The sequence below is a fragment of the Neoarius graeffei genome, chromosome 21 (assembly GCF_027579695.1).
Source record: "Neoarius graeffei isolate fNeoGra1 chromosome 21, fNeoGra1.pri, whole genome shotgun sequence".
NCBI classification, from domain to species: Eukaryota; Metazoa; Chordata; class Actinopteri; order Siluriformes; family Ariidae; genus Neoarius; species Neoarius graeffei.
Window position 1 is genome coordinate 35,247,196 of NC_083589.1, and position 16,588 is coordinate 35,263,783.

The 16,588-nt window shown below is 41.8% G+C and overlaps 1 protein-coding gene across 2 annotated transcripts; it reads left to right on the plus strand.

Annotated features, from left to right (window-relative positions):
- The first annotated feature begins 5,847 nt into the window (after positions 1-5,847).
- On the plus strand, positions 5,848-15,307 carry LOC132870072 (protein mono-ADP-ribosyltransferase PARP11-like). 2 transcript variants are annotated; one of them, XM_060903616.1, is made up of 8 exons: positions 5,848-6,040; positions 6,115-6,229; positions 6,407-6,482; positions 6,603-6,675; positions 12,977-13,110; positions 13,350-13,507; positions 13,584-13,703; positions 14,855-15,307. In XM_060903616.1, the coding sequence occupies exons 1-8, from the start codon at positions 5,930-5,932 to the stop codon at positions 14,926-14,928; spliced, it is 861 nt and encodes a 286-aa protein (XP_060759599.1). In that variant the 5' UTR covers positions 5,848-5,929; the 3' UTR covers positions 14,929-15,307. The 2 variants fall into 2 exon arrangements, with proteins under 2 accessions (XP_060759599.1, XP_060759598.1); XM_060903615.1 differs by lacking the exon at positions 14,855-15,307 and having other exon boundaries at positions 13,584-13,999.
- Positions 15,308-16,588: the final 1,281 nt, after the last annotated feature.

Consider the following 16,588-nt stretch of genomic DNA (forward strand, 5'->3'; position numbering starts at 1 on the left):
GGCTTGGTCCTCATTTGGCTGTCACTTTGCAGAAAAAGATTTGCCAAGTGAACAAAATAGAAAATTTGTTTTAGTGTACGTGGAGAGGTTCTTGAATGTGGTTACACAGATATTACAGAACACAAAACCGCATGGTGTCTATAAATGTAATAACTGTATAGTCTGTGCGTTCAGCAACAGAATTATTGGCACCTTTCCTCCAAATGTGCAAAAGTAGTTGAATAATAATGTGAAATTAGTACATTATTTTTGACGTATTTCTTTTAAACATGAAAAGTAGTGCTTTTTTTTCTGTGCAAAAGTGGTTTGAAAATTATTGGCACCTTTGACATACAGTGGGGCAGAAAAGTATTTAGTCAGCCACCAATTGTGCAAGTTCTCCCACTTAAAAAGATGAGAGGCCTGTAATTTTCATCATACAGTAGGTACACTTCAACTATGAGAGACAGAATGGGGGGAAAGAATCCAGGAAATCACATTTTAGGATTTTTAATTAATTAATTGGTAAATTCCTCGGTAAAATAAGTATTTGGTCACCTACAAACAAGCAAGATTTCTGGCTCTCACAGACCTGTAACTTCTTTAAGAGGCTCCTCTGTCCTCCACTCGTTACCTGTATTGATGGCACCTGTTTGAACTCGTTATCAGTATAAAAGACACCTGTCCACAACCTCCAACAGTCACACTCCAAACTCCACTATGGCCAAGACCAAAGAGCTGTCAAAGGACACCAGAAACAAAATTGTAGACCTGCACCAGGCTGGGAAGACTGAATCTGCAATGGGTAAGCAGCTTGGTGTGAAGAAATCAACTGTGGGAGCAATTATTAGAAAATGGAAGACATACAAGACCACTGATAATCTCCCTCGATCTGGGGCTCCACGCAAGATCTCACCCCGTGGGGTCAAAATGATCACAAGAACGGTGAGCAAAAATCCCAGAACCACACGGGGGGGACCTAGTGAATGACCTGCAGAGAGCTGGGACCAAAGTAACAAAGGCTACCATCAGTAACACACTACGCCACCAGGGACTCAAATCCTGCAGTGCCAGACGTGTCCAGGCCCATTTGAAGTTTGCATGGTGTCTATAAATGTAATAACTGTATAGTCTGTGCGTTCAGCAACAGAATTATTGGCACCTTTCCTCCAAATGTGCAAAAGTAGTTGAATAATAATGTGAAATTAGTACATTATTTTTGACGTATTTCTTTTAAACATGAAAAGTAGTGCTTTTTTTTCTGTGCAAAAGTGGTTTGAAAATTATTGGCACCTTTGACATACAGTGGGGCAGAAAAGTATTTAGTCAGCCACCAATTGTGCAAGTTCTCCCACTTAAAAAGATGAGAGGCCTGTAATTTTCATCATACAGTAGGTACACTTCAACTATGAGAGACAGAATGGGGGGAAAGAATCCAGGAAATCACATTTTAGGATTTTTAATTAATTAATTGGTAAATTCCTCGGTAAAATAAGTATTTGGTCACCTACAAACAAGCAAGATTTCTGGCTCTCACAGACCTGTAACTTCTTTAAGAGGCTCCTCTGTCCTCCACTCGTTACCTGTATTGATGGCACCTGTTTGAACTCGTTATCAGTATAAAAGACACCTGTCCACAACCTCCAACAGTCACACTCCAAACTCCACTATGGCCAAGACCAAAGAGCTGTCAAAGGACACCAGAAACAAAATTGTAGACCTGCACCAGGCTGGGAAGACTGAATCTGCAATGGGTAAGCAGCTTGGTGTGAAGAAATCAACTGTGGGAGCAATTATTAGAAAATGGAAGACATACAAGACCACTGATAATCTCCCTCGATCTGGGGCTCCACGCAAGATCTCACCCCGTGGGGTCAAAATGATCACAAGAACGGTGAGCAAAAATCCCAGAACCACACGGGGGGGACCTAGTGAATGACCTGCAGAGAGCTGGGACCAAAGTAACAAAGGCTACCATCAGTAACACACTACGCCACCAGGGACTCAAATCCTGCAGTGCCAGACGTGTCCAGGCCCATCTGAAGTTTGCTAGAGAGCATTGGGATGATCCAGAAGAGGATTGGGAGAATGTCATATGGTCAGATGAAACCAAAATAGAACTTTTTGGTAAAAACTCAACTTGTCGTGTTTGGAGGAGAAAGAATGCTGAGTTGCATCCAAAGAACACCATACCTACTGTGAAGCATGGGGTGGAAACATCATGCTTTGGGGCTTTTTTTCTGCAAAGGGACCAGGACGACTGATCCGTGTAAAGGAAAGAATGAATGGGACCATGTATCGTGAGATTTTGAGTGAAAACCTCCTTCCATCAGCAAGGGCATTGAAGATGAAACATGGCTGGGTCTTTCAGCAAGACAATGATCCCAAACACACCGCCCGGGCAACGAAGGAGTGGCTTCGTAAGAAGCATTTCAAGGTCCTGGAGTGGCCTAGCCAGTCTCCAGATCTCAACCCCATAGAAAAGCTTTGGAGGGAGTTGAAAGTCCGTGTTGCCCAGTGACAGCCCCAAAACATCACTGCTCTAGAGGAGATCTGCATGGAGGAATGGGCCAATATACCAGCAACAGTGTGTGAAAACCTTGTGAAGACTTGCAGAAAACGTTTGACCTCTGTCATTGCCAACAAAGGGTATATAACAAAGTATTGAGATGAACTTTTGTTATTGACCAAATACTTATTTTCCACTATAATTTGCAAATAAATTCTTTAAAAATCAGACAATGTTATTTTCTGGATTTTTTTTTTCTCATTTTGTCTCTCATAGTTGAGGTATACCTATGATGAAAATTACAGGCCTCTCTCATCTTTTTAAGTGGGAGAACTTGCACAATTGGTGACTGACTAAATACTTTTTTGCCCCACTGTATACAGCGTGTCTCAAAAGTCTCCACACATCAGAGAAATTAACACTTTTTAAGCAAAATGTAAGTGTATTTTTCAAAGCATCCTCTACATGATTGCCATTTCTTTGTAAGCGCATACACACACACACAGTCATCTCTCTGACTTATCGAATGCGTTCCTTTAAATGATCTTTGTGCTGTAGCCATGAGAGTGATTTCAGTATGTTCTTCTTTGGTCAAAGGCATTCTTAAAGGATATATAACTGCATTCTCTGATTTATCCATGAATTACATCTTCAGTTCTGACCTAGAAATTTTAATACAAATCTGTATACTACAAATGGATTTTATATCCTACAATAATTTGCACATTCTGTTATAATCTCAAGAAAGACTTTAACTTTAATTAGTTCATGTCTTTAAAGGTTATAGGCAACGGTCAGAGGTGAAACATAGAATATCAACTTTGTCTAGAAGAACGACCCAAAAAGCGAATTCAATCTTCTTAGTGTCTAATTTGCACCCTAAAATTGAATAAAACGGTTAAAATATACTGTTTTGCCCAATTTCCGAAGGTTTGTTTACATCTCACTTATGCGCACTTTCACCGCCAGGGGACCGTCGTCGTGACGTCATTCAAGGCAAACAGACTGGGAGCAGCTCTGTGTTTACTTGCGAACCGAGCACACGTGTATGGACTGTGGTCATGAGAGGTTGTGTAAAATGTCTGAAAGTGATAGCAATTTTGAAGTAGGAACTCTCCAAATTGAATATCGAGAGGTGAAACCATACATGTATGAACCTATGGCCGTTGCGAAGCAACCGAGGAATGTGACTCACTGGTTTGACCGTGCGGCCTCGGAATCAGACAGTGACTCAGCCGACTCTGATCGCGGTGACCCCGGACCTCAACAAGACTCACGCCCTCTTCTTCTTACTTTTGTCGTAATACTAAATAAGAGCCCTTTTGAAGAATAATTAAATCGCCCTCCCTAGTGGATATAGGGAATGATTACTTGACAGTGCGCCGGTAGGCCACATTAGCCTGCCATCAGCGGCATTATACTATTTATAGCCTACTCTAAGCGAGAAAATATCCCTTTGTCTCATTTCCACAGTGATTGTACAGGATCCCTCAGGATTCTTGGCTTGTCAATTGCAAGCAAAAGTAAAAATGTTTACCTCCAATCTTCTCCTTTTTGCATGAGCGTTGCTGCTCCGTTTCTTCTTTGACTGCTTGATTTTGTTTCACGCGCACAATCCACCCTCTCCTCTTCCGGAAAAAACCAACCGTCTGGCTTCACGTGCACAACCCACTCACTCCGCCTCTTCTCCTTTTTCAGAAAAAGCCAACCCACTCACTCCATCTCTTCTCCTCTTCCGGAAAAAGCCAATCCACTCTCTCTACCTCTTCTCCTCTCTCGGACAAAGGTAAAAACTTCTTCCTGAATCGGTCCCGTTATTACAGTTCACTGCACAACAATAAGGCATGGTTTTTCTTTGGAAATTCCTGAACGCACATCTGCACTCAAGCCGAACAGCAATATAAGTAAACGGAAGTAGACTCAACTCAAGTGGTTTGTTTGTCTTAAATGACGTCACGCACCGAGTGGTCACGGAAATAGCCGAACAGAAATTTGCTGCGATCCGCGCTAACTTATTTTAATTATTACTTATTAACAATACTTCTTGGGACCAGAAGAAAATTACAGAGTTTTTTTTTTTAACATATAAAGTTTCAAATGTGCATAAAATTAAACCGTTGCCTATGACCGTTAGCCTTTTACAGCAGAAGTAGGACATTTGTAGGAAAAAGTATCTATTATAAACTGATAACATTTCCTGTATTTATTAAAGTGGTTTTTGAATTCACTAAAGTATACTATGCTAAAGATCAGTTTTGACAATGGAACAATTTTTCTTTGAAAACAAAATTTGTTCATGTTATAAAGACACCCCCAGTTCATTAGCTTATTTTGATGAGACTGCTTACTGTATTAGGCCTGCTGGGCTTGAGTATTTCACCTCTAAACTGAATCTACAATTGATCTTTGGATTGTTCTTTGCCTCGGTCATCACTTTTTTTTTTTTCCATTGTGTATCAATTTGTAGCAGTGTTTAAGTCTCTTTACTCTTGACTGCTTTCTGTCTTCCACTCTCAGAAAATAAACTGCGTTATTATACCTTTAGAGGTACAATGACTTGTCACTGGGGCAGTACCCTCTAAGGTACTTATTTATACCCTTTATATACTGATTGGGAACATGTATGTACATTTTTATCCCTAAAAAGGGGCACAATGTTATCATTGAGGTCTAATAATGAGCCCTAGGGAGGACATTACTGGAGACTATACTTTGGGGGACGGAAATGGACTCCTAATGTACCCCTATGTCTGACAGTGTATTACCTAACTAGGGCAAGTCAGCCATGCTGAAAGCTCGTTGTTTTTTCCTACAGTGATGGATGACAAAAGAATTTTACATTTTAACAATTACTCCCCAGATCGACAGGACATTACAAGCAACAATGATGTTCCAAGAGGCTGACAGCAAAGGTGGAAAATAAACTTGTTTTTAATTTAACTATGCTAAATATTGTTTAGGGGTGTCAATAATTTTGCCACAAACAGAAATATGTATGAGAATGTGAGTGGATTTCCCCCCCCCCACATTTAAATTTTTTAAATGATTTTTTTTTTCTCTCTCCAGTAGAGAGAAAGGCTGCCAATAATTCTGGAGTTAAGTGTATATATTTGTATAGTAGCGCAATCTGTTGTCTTATTTCTATGTGTGTTCATGTTACATATATAAACTGCAGACTATGAACTCTAACTATGAATGTGTTTTATATATAGAAAGTTAATAGTTAAGGGAAACCATAACCTCTGTTGCAATGACTGAGGTTAGGCTGGAAAAAAAAACAGGTGATGTCTGCAATAAATGTTCCCTCCCATCAGTGATGTCAGTCCAGTGTCTTTCTTGCTTTCTTCTTTATCTGTGCCACCTTTACCTGGTCTAACTGCAGCAATACTTTAGAGTGACACCTATATTATCCTGGGACTTTATTTGTATTTAATTGCCATCATGTTTGCTGGTTGGGGAGGAGATGATGAGGACAATGAACCGATGAATACTTCTGACCATCCTTGGTACTGGTTCTATCAAGCAGAGTGTGGCATTTGGCACAGAACTGAGGTATCATCTTTCCTTTCATTACTATTCCAAAACTCTTTCCTACCTGCTTTCATAAAGCAAGTTTTTCTTAACAGGACGATCCAGTGAACTCCATCAGCAGCTCAGAACTGGAAATGCTTTACTTTAAAAACCCTTATGGAATTACTAACCTTAGCACAGCAGGAGGAAACTTCAAAATTGATTTTCATGGTAATGTCATTTTTCAGGTTGATATTTAAAAGATCCTGTTAAATTATACTGATGATAACTTGTACCATAAGTGTATTTAAGAATAAATTAAAATTGTGACTTTTTTGAGTATTTTGTCAAATTAGAAATGCCTTTTTTTTCATGATATAAATACAATTTTAAATTTACCAAACTTAGGGTACCTGAGGACCAACCTAAGGACAGGGCAGACTCAAAAATTAAAACGCTCTTCATTCACTGAGCATGTTATCAGGTCTGTGTAAACTTGCTTTTAGTGAAGTCATGACCTACTTTTATTTCCTTATCCATGTATTCTCATCTGTAATGCTTCTCGTGAAATGAAAGTGAAACTCCTGTTTGTCTACTGAAACAGATGCAAATGTGCAAACCAGGTGCCACCTGTGCCTGCTCACTGGGAGAACATGGACCCTAAAACACCTTTCAAGGTACAGCTTAGGATGGAAAAGCAAACTGTACATTTTTAGTAATTGTTACATTGTTCCTCATTTATCAAGTTTGATATGAACGGACTCATTTGTCAATCGTCCGTAGGAGCATTTACACAAGAAATTTGGTATTTATGAAAATCTGTAATCTTGGAAAAACATCCATGTCCTACTTGTGACCGAAGTGTGTGAAAATTTATATTAAGAAGACTAACTAATATAAACCTTGATTGATTAGATTTAAATCACATACATTGTGATAAATTACAGATTACACTGTCAAGTACTGCCCAGTGAAAAAAAACTGTTGCACATGCTAATATTTTGTTGGACCGCCTTTAGCTTTAATCATGGCGCATATTCATTGTGGCGTTGTTTCGGCAACCTTATGCAACATCCTACAACCCCGATTCCAAAAAAGTTGGGACAAAGTACAAATTGTAAATAAAAACGGAATGCAATAATTTACAAATCTCAAAACCTGATATTGTATTCACAATAGAACATAGACAACATATCAAATGTCGAAAGTGAGACATTTTGAAATTTCATGACAGCAACACATCTCAAAAAAGTTGGGACAGGGGCAATGAGAGACTGGAAAAATTAAAGGTACAAAAAAGGAACAGCTGGAGGACCAAATTGCAACTCATTATGTCAATTGGCAATAGGTCATTAACATGACTGGGTATAAAAAGAGCATCTTGGAGTGGCAGCGTCTCTCAGAAGTAAAGATGGGAAGAGGATCACCAATCCCCCTAATTCTGCACCGACAAATAGTGGAGCAATATCAGAAAGGAGTTCGACGGTGTAAAATTGCAAAGAGTTTGAACATATCATCATCTACAGTGCATAATATCATCAAAAGATTCAGAAAATCTGGAAGAATCTCTGTGCATAAGGGTCAAGGCCGGAAAACCATACTGGGTGCCCGTGATCTTCGGGCCCTTAGACGCCACTGCATCACATACAGGCATGCTTCTGTATTGGAAATCACAAAATGGGCTCAGGAATATTTCCAGAGAACATTATCTGTGAACACAATTCACCGTGCCATCCGCTGTTGCCAGCTAAAACTCTATAGTTCCAAGAAGAAGCCGTATCTAAACATGATCCAGAAGCGCAGACATCTTCTCTGGGCCAAGGCTCATTTAAAATGGACTGTGGCAAAGTGGAAAACTGTTCTGTGGTCAGATGAATCAAAATTTGAAGTTCTTTATGGAAATCAGGGATGCCGTGTCATTCGGACTAAAGAGGAGAAGGACGACCCAAGTTGTTATCAGCGCTCAGTTCAGAAGCCTGCATCTCTGATGGTATGGGGTTGCATTAGTGCAGGTGGCATGGGCAGCTTACACATCTGGAAAGACACCATCAATGCTGAAAGGTATATCCAGGTTCTAGAGCAACATATGCTCCCATCCAGACAACATCTCTTTCAGGGAAGACCTTGCATTTTCCAGCATGACAATGCCAAACCACATACTGCATCAATTACAGCATCATGGCTGCGTAGAAGAAGGGTCCGGGTACTGAACTGGCCAGCCTGCAGTCCAGATCTTTCACCCATAGAAAATATTTGGCACATCATAAAATGGAAGATACGACAAAAAAGACCCAAGACAGTTCAGCAACTAGAATCCTACATTAGACAAGAATGGGTTGACATTCCTATCCCTAAACTTGAGCAACTTGTCTCCTCAGTTCCCAGACATTTACAGACTGTTGTTAAGAGAAAAGGGGATGTCTCACAGTGGTAAACATGGCCTTGTCCCAACTTTTTTGAGATGTGTTGTTGTCATGAAATTTAAAATCACCTAATTTTTCTCTTTAAATGATACATTTTCTCAGTTTAAACATTTGATTTGTCATCTGTGTTCTATTCTGAATAAAATATGGAATTTTGAAACTTCCACATCATTGCATTCCGTTTTAATTTACAATTTGTACTTTGTCCCAACTTTTTTGGAATCGGGGTTGTATTTATTTCCATCCAGAGTTGCTTTTTTTTTTTGCACGCCAAGATCTTGTATTGACGAATGGAGAGTCAAGTCACTCCATAAAGTCTTCTCTGGCATCCCAAAAACTTTCAACAAGGTCAAGGTCAGGACTCTGGTGGCCAGTTCATGTGTGGAAATGAATTCTCATACTCCCTGAACCACTCTCTCACTATTTGAGTCATAATTTTATGCCCATGCCATCAGGGAAGAAAAGGTCCATTGATGTGATAACCTGGTCATTTAGTACATTCAGGTGTTCAGTTGACTTAATTTTATTGCCCCATAACACATTACTGAGTCTCGACTTGTCTAACTGAAGCAACCCAGATCATCACACTGCCCCCAGAGGCTTGTACAATGGCCACTATGCATGATGGGTTCATCACTCCTTACCCTGACATGCCCATCACTCAGGAAGAGTAAATCTGGACTCTTCTGACCACATGACCTTTTTCCATTGCTCCAGAGGCCAATCTTTTATGCTCCCTAACAAACGGAAGCCTTTTCTTCTGATTAGTTTCACTAACAAGTGGATTTCTTATGGACACGCAGCTGTTTCGTCCCAATTCTGTGAGTTCTCGTCGCATTGTGAGTGTGGAAATGCTCTTTTCGGTATTAAACATGCGAGTGAGTTCTACTGCCAGTTTTTTACAATTCGACTTCACCAAGCACTTAAATGATCTCCGAACATGGTCAGTCAAGATTTTTTTCCCACCACATTTCTTTTGTGAAGTTGACTGTTCACCACTATCCTTCCAGGTTTTAATAATGCACTGGACAGTTCTTAACCTAATTCCAGTAATGTTCCGACATGTTTGTTTAAGAAATGAGAAGCTACACTGGTGCTTGAAAGTTTGTGAACCCTTTAGAATTTTCTATATATCTGCATAAATATGGCCTAAAACATCATCAGATTTTCACATAAGTCCTAAAAGTAGATAAAGAGAACCCAGTTAAACAAATGAGACAAAAATATTATACTTGCTCATTTATTTATTGAGGAAAATGATCCAATATTACATATCTGTGAGTGGCAAAATGTGAACCTTTGCTTTCAGTATCTGGTGTGACCCCCTTCTGCAGCAATAACTGCAACTAAACGTTTCCGGTAACTGTTGATCAGTCCTGCATACCGGCTTGGAGGAATTTTAGCCCATTCCTCCGTACAGAACAGCTTCAACTCTGGGATGTTGGTGGGTTTCCTCACATGAACTGCTCGCTTCAGGTCCTTCCACAACATTTCGATTGGATTAAGGTCAGGACTTTGACTTGGCCATTCCAAAACATTTACTGAACAGAGGTGGTGGTCTAAGACACCATTTATCAGCCATGTACAATGCAGTCCTTGGCTCGCTTCCCAGACAACTGAATGCACACCAAAACCCAGCTGTTTTCAGTGACTCACAGGAGGACAGAAAGAACCAACAACCCATTGATCACCCCAACGACTCTCTAGGCCGTTCACACCCAGCCCCCAGTGACCCACACCAACAGGATGACTCAACGACACCTTAGGTTTGCGTTTCATCCATGAGAGGATAAATAGCTGATACTCCCTATTAGTCAGACAGAACTGAAGAAGCCTTTCGGATGAGAGGTGAAACCTCTTCAAGAATCTTCAAGGAAGTCCAGTTGCTCTTTTTTACCACCCACAGACTGTTAAATTATTTTTTATTGACATAGATGAGATGCAAGTAAAAAATAACTTTTTCACTTGTCTTTAAGAATGGCTATTTCTGCCTTTTGTCCATTTTTTACGGTGTGAGCTTTGTCTTGAATGGAGTTTTGTGGGGATTGCCAAATGCAAATAAGCTGCATGTTGGCTCAAGGTCTGGAGGTGAATGCAAATGCATTTCAGTGAGTTTTAGGCCAAGTTTACATTAGACCGTATCTGTCTCGTTTTCTTCGCGGATGCACTGTCCGTTTACATTAAAACGCCTGGAAACGCCGGGAAACGGGAATCCGCCAGCATCCACGTATTCAATCCAGATCGTGTCTGATCCGGTGCTGTGTAAACATTGAGAATACGCGGATACGCTGTGCTGAGCTCTAGCTGGCGTCATCATTGGACAACGTCACTGTGACATCCACCTTCCTGATTCGCTGGTGTTGGTCATGTGACGCGACTGCTGAAAAACGGCGCGGACTTCCGCCTTGTATCACCTTTCATTAAAGAGTATACAAGTATGAAAATACTGCAAATACTGATGCAAATACTGCCCATTGTGTAGTTATGATTGTCTTTAGGCTTGCCATCCTTCCACTTGCAAGTGGTAAGTGATATGCGCTGGGATCACACACACAGCGGCTCAGTCCCGAATCACAGCTCGTGTGCTCCACTCGCGCGCTCTGTGAGCTGCGCAGGGCCAGAGTGCGCACCCTCCAGAGGGCACTCGCTGTTCAGGGCGGAGTGATTTGGAGCGCAGGATGCCTGCGGAGCCGTGTATTGGTGTTGCTGTGTGCACGCGAATCGTGTATTGGTGTTGCTGTGTGCACACTAATCGTTTTAAAAATGTTAATCTGATGATCCGCTGATACGGTCTAATGTAAACCCCACCTTATTCACAGTGCAAACGAGTCAAAACATGAATCACAGGCTGAGTCACCAAACAGGAAAAAGTCAGCCGAGATTACTTGGCTAAGAAAGAAAGATGTAAGCCAGAATCTAGAAAAGTCATAACCATAAACACTAGAGCACAGAGATGGCAGGCTTGGTATAAATAGGTACATGACCAGATAGGGTTTACTCCAGGGTACTGGAGAGGAGAATTCGGCCAGTAGTCGAACCTCGGATCCAGGAGGAACAATGCGGTTTTCGTCCTGGTCGCGGAACACTGGATGAGCTCTATACCCTTCATAGGGTGCTCAAGGGTTCATGGGAGTTTGCCCAACCAGTCCACATGTGCTTTGTGGATCTGGAGAAGGCATTTGACCGTGTCCCTCATGGTATTCTGTGGGGGGGTGCTTCGGGAGTATGGGGTTTGGGGCTCTTTGCTAAGGGCTGTCCGGTCCCTGTATGAACGGAGCAGGAGTCTGGTTCGCATTGCCGGCAGTAAGTCAGACCTGTTCCCAATGCATGTTGGACTCCGGCAGGGCTGCCCTTTGTCACCGGTTCTGTTCATGATCTTTATGGACAGAATTTCTAGGCGCAGCCAGGGGCCGAAAGGAATCCTGTTTGGGAACCACAGGATTTCATCTCTGCTTTTTGCAGATGATGATGATGATGTCCTGTTGGCTTCTTCAAACCAGGACCTTCAGCATGTACTGGGGCGGTTTGCAGTCGAGTGTGAAGCGGCTGGGATGAGAATCAGTACCTCCAAGTCCGAGGCCATGGTTCTCGACTGGAAAAAGGTGGCTTGCCCTCTCCAGGTTGGTGGAGAAGTCCTGCCTCAAGTGGAGGAGTTTAAGTATCTCGGGATCTTATTCACGAGTGAGGGAAGGATAGAGCGTGAGATTGACAGGCGGATCGGTGCGGCCTCCGCAGTGATGCGGTCACTTTACCGGGCCGTCATGGTGAAGGAGCTGAGCCAAAAGGTGAAGCGCTTGATTTACCGGTCGATCTGCGTTCCGACTCTCACCTATGGTCATGAGCTTTGGGTAATGACCTGAAAGAACAAGATTGCGGATACAAGAGGCCAAAATGAGTTTCCTTCACAGGGTGGCTGGGCGCTCCCTTAGGGTGAGAAGCACAGTCACTCGGGAGGAGCTCGGAGTAGAGCCGCTGCTCCTCCACATCGAGAGGAATCAGCTGAGGTGGCTCGGGCACCTCTTTCGGATGCCTCCTGGACACCTCCCTGGGGAGGTGTTCCAGGCATGTCCCCCTGGGAGGAGGCCCCGGGAAAGACTCAGGACACGCTGGAGGGACTATGTCTCTTGGCTGGCCTGGGAACGCCTCAGTGTTCTTCCCGAGGAGCTGGCTGAGGTGTCTGGGGAAAGGGAAGTTTGGGCTTCCATGCTCAGACTGCTGCCTCCGCGACCCGGCCCCGGATAAGCGGAAGAAGACGAGGCCAGATGGGTATCCAGGTGATTTATTCCACCCCTGTAGATTATCCTGGATTCACAGAACCACAGTTACATACATATTACCACTTGTCATCTGCCACCTGTGCCGTCATACAACAATAATAATTACTGTCCATAATCAAATATATTTTGGCAATGTTTTTGGTTATTGCTCTTTAAATTGCCCATTGATTACCTAATGGCAGTATTTAAATGTCATGTCCTTGTAACACATGCTTTAATACAGGTTTTAAAAATCTTAAAACTGTTCATCAATAATGTCTCCCTTTTTTTTCCCCCAGACTTTCACTCTGAACTGGCAATCAAGTGAGTTTAAAGAAGTGGAGAGATATGTGCAAGAAATTGGTCTCCTGCAGGAACCCCTGAAAGTTCTCTACAGAATACAGAATGTTGATCTCTGGGAGCTGTACTGCAGGTTGACACAATATTAGTTGTTTTTACATACTTGTTTCTTCATTTTTATTATTTTGTACTGTTTTAGAACCATGTTGATCCAAATCCTGGTGTACCAAACACGCTGTACATTCCAAGCTCTTAATTCATCCAATTAGACTGATGAGCTAATAAACAGGTATTGTTATTTAGCATCAATCTAGAGTTTTGAAACATTTTACTGGTAATCTATTTTCTGTCACTGTCATCCTTTTTCTGTAGAAAAAAATCCCAGCTGATGAGGATAAAGGGTCAGTTAGACATTGAAGAACGAATGCTCTTCCACGGCACAGGCAAAAACAATGTGCATAATATTTGCTTGTACAATTTTGACTGCAGAATATCAGAGTCAAGAAGATGCGGTCATATCTACGGTAAAGGTCAGTTAGGTTTGGTATTGTTGTTCTCATTCATTATTCAGTTGTGATTTACAAAAGTTATAAATTTTTCTTCTAGGTACATACTTTGCCCTACATGCAGCCTACGCAGACAGTTACAGTAAGAAACGAAGCCAAGAAGTTAACAGCACACGAGTAATGTTTCTCGCACGTGTGATCGTTGGGAAGTACACACAAGGTGAACCTGGTTTCTGCAAACCTGATGGTGACCGAAATGAAAATGTACATGACAGCTGTGTTGACAATACTTTATATCCTAGGATTTTTGTTATCTTTGATTCTAACCAGATATATCCTGAGTATGTGTTGGAGTATGGTGGGGGATAGAGTGAGAAAATGAGCGTGGGAGACAGAAGGACATTTAACAATTTTTCCACAAAATCGAGTTGTACATGAGCTGATAGCCAATGAGGCACGTAGCACTGAGTTGACTATAAACCATGTACAACTTGATTTCGTGGAATAACAATTATTCTATCCACATTCACTGGATATGAGCAATCGCGTGCTCTGATTGGCTGCTCTACTACTAGGATATCAGCTCATATACCATGAGTAAGAAAAAAACAAAATGGCAGAGCACATCAAGTTAGATATGTCACCTTGTTATCAAGTATTTAAAAGAAACAGCCATGGGGAAACCATGGCCTAATGGTTAGAGAAGCAGCTTTGGGACCAAAAGGTCACTGGTTTGATTCCCTGGACCAGTAGGAATGGCTGAAGTGCTCTTGAGCGAGGTACCTGACCCTCAACTGTTCCCCAGGCTGCTTCAAGTAGGTTGTACGTCGCTCTGGATAAGATAAAATAAAGATGCATAAGAACACATCAAATACTTTTATTCCATATTTTGTTGCTTTTTTTGGGGGGGGTTAAAGTTTTTATTTCGTCCTTAGTTGGTTCAGCAACATGCTCTGCCATTTTGTTTTTTCTCTACTCACGATATATGAGCTGATAGTCTAGTAGTAGAGCAGCCAATCAGAGCACACAATTGCTCATATCCAGTGAATGTGGATGGAATAATACTGGTTAGCTGATACTTGAGGAGTAAAAGTAAAAATAAAATTTGGTTCTCACTTTTTTTTTTTTGTGGTTTCATAAAGTTTAATAGTCCAGCCATTTATGGATTGCTCTAGTGCAGGTGTCATCAACTAAAATTTCTATAAGGTTCAGTTACTTAAAAGTTCTTACCAACAAAGCTCCAGATAAGCAGCCAACATGACTGAATAGCAACAAGAAGTTACCTTTTAATGCTTAAATATTAATTTGTGGCTGTAAATAAGATGATTTTTGTCCTGATGCATAGCTGCTCTTTGTTTTTACTTGAAGCAGGAAGAAAATTATACACACAGCTCTGCCCATTCCATTGGACCTTCTGGTCCAATCAGCTGCCCTCAGCAACTTAAAGCAGATACGCAGAACCTTTATTTTTAAATAAATTTCTGAGTGGATAGTATCTCTACCCTTGACTCTTGTATGCTGCATAAATGGGAATTTAAAAAATATATATATACAAGAGTTCAAAATTGACTGAAAAGTTGGCATTCGAGCTGCCCCGCTGAGCCAGCCAGCCCTGAGTGCGTGACATTGCAGCAGGAACTGGTTTTAAGGCCGAGGCCTTTTACAGCTATAGACCAAATTTATATAAATAAAAATTTATGGTGAAAGTAAGAAATACCGTTAGTGACTTGCTCAACTAAGACTGATTTGACTTCATTGATTGTGGGTTGACTCTCATTAAAACAGGATAGGTGTTATAACTTATGCAACATACTTGTACATGCATGCATTTTCACTGATAAAACGTAAAAGGCTAATTAAATAATCAGATGAACTGAGACAATCACATTCTGAAGCAAATTAAATAATCTTATACCGGTAACTTAAACACACAATACAAGTTACATGTATTAACCTAAATGCAGGTAACCACCATGTTTTTGTTGACTCATTTGTTTTTTATCCAAATGAGAGTCGGAGCTTACCTGTCTGTGTTCTCGCTTCTTGAAGGCCGATCGTTTCAAAACAATGACTTTCAGTTGTTCGTTCAGTTCTCCATTCATTCACTTCTTCCACGCAAGGGCGAGATAGCAGCACTATCCAGTTTAGTTATAAGACGGCTGATCCATTCTCTCCATACTGAGTACTCCGCCATTACTGCTCGGCTCAGGCAATTACTAAAATCTGGGACAGAACGTCACCAGTTTTAGCAACAACTGCGGGGAGGTCACTGCCCGAGCGATAACGTCACATCCTGTTCCATCCCAGGTTTTAGCAACAACCCTCGGCTCATCCTCCAGGCAGACTGGTGCAACTGAACTTTACTTTTTAAAAAAATAACTAAAAATACTTTCCTTTTCTTGTAGTTTCCTTTTTCTTTAATTGTTGGTACTGCACCCTCTTTCAATACGGGCTTATAGCCAAAGCTGCTCAACACAGAGGTTTCGTAAAGAGTCTTCAGTAAAATGTGCAGAGGAGAGACCACTTCATAGCCGCCCAATGTGCCCATGAACTTCTCACAAAACGCTAAAAATGTGCTGCTTACTGCTTCTTTAAAGGCAGAATATGGTAAACTGACACGACTTTACCTTCCAAACAACTGAGCCCAGGGCGGCACGGTGGTGTAGTGGATAGCGCTGTCGCCTCACAGCAAGGTCCGGGTTCGAGCCCCGTGGCCAGCGAGGGCCTTTCTGTGTGGAGTTTGCATGTTCTCCCCGTGTCCGCGTGGGTTTCCTCCGGGTGCTCCGGTTTCCCCCACAGTCCCAAGACATGCAGGTTAGGTTAACTGGTGACTCTAAGCCCATGTTTACATTAGACCGTATCAGCGGATCATCAGATTAACGTTTTTAAAACGATTAGTGTGCACACAGCAACACCAATACACGATTCGCGTGCACATAGCAACGCCAATACACGGATACGCTCGGCTCCGCAGGCATCCTGCGCTCCAGATCACTCCGCCCTGAACAGCGAGTGCCCTCTGGAGGGTGCGCACTCCGGCCCTGCGCAGCTCACAGAGCGCGCGAGTGAAGTGCATAAGCCACGATTCGGGACTGAGCCGCTGTG

What these genes read in the sequence shown, in the direction of transcription:
- LOC132870072 (XM_060903615.1), top strand. Translation starts at nt 5,930, where the DNA reads ATGTTTGCTGGTTGGGGAGGAGATGATGAGGACAATGAACCGATGAAT. An exon ending in TTCACTGAGCATGTTATCAG is followed by an intron (nt 6,483 to 6,602) that starts GTCTGTGTAAAC and finishes CTACTGAAACAG; the next exon opens with ATGCAAATGTGCAAACCAGG. An exon ending in CTCTGGGAGCTGTACTGCAG is followed by an intron (nt 13,111 to 13,349) that starts GTTGACACAATA and finishes CTTTTTCTGTAG; the next exon opens with AAAAAAATCCCAGCTGATGA.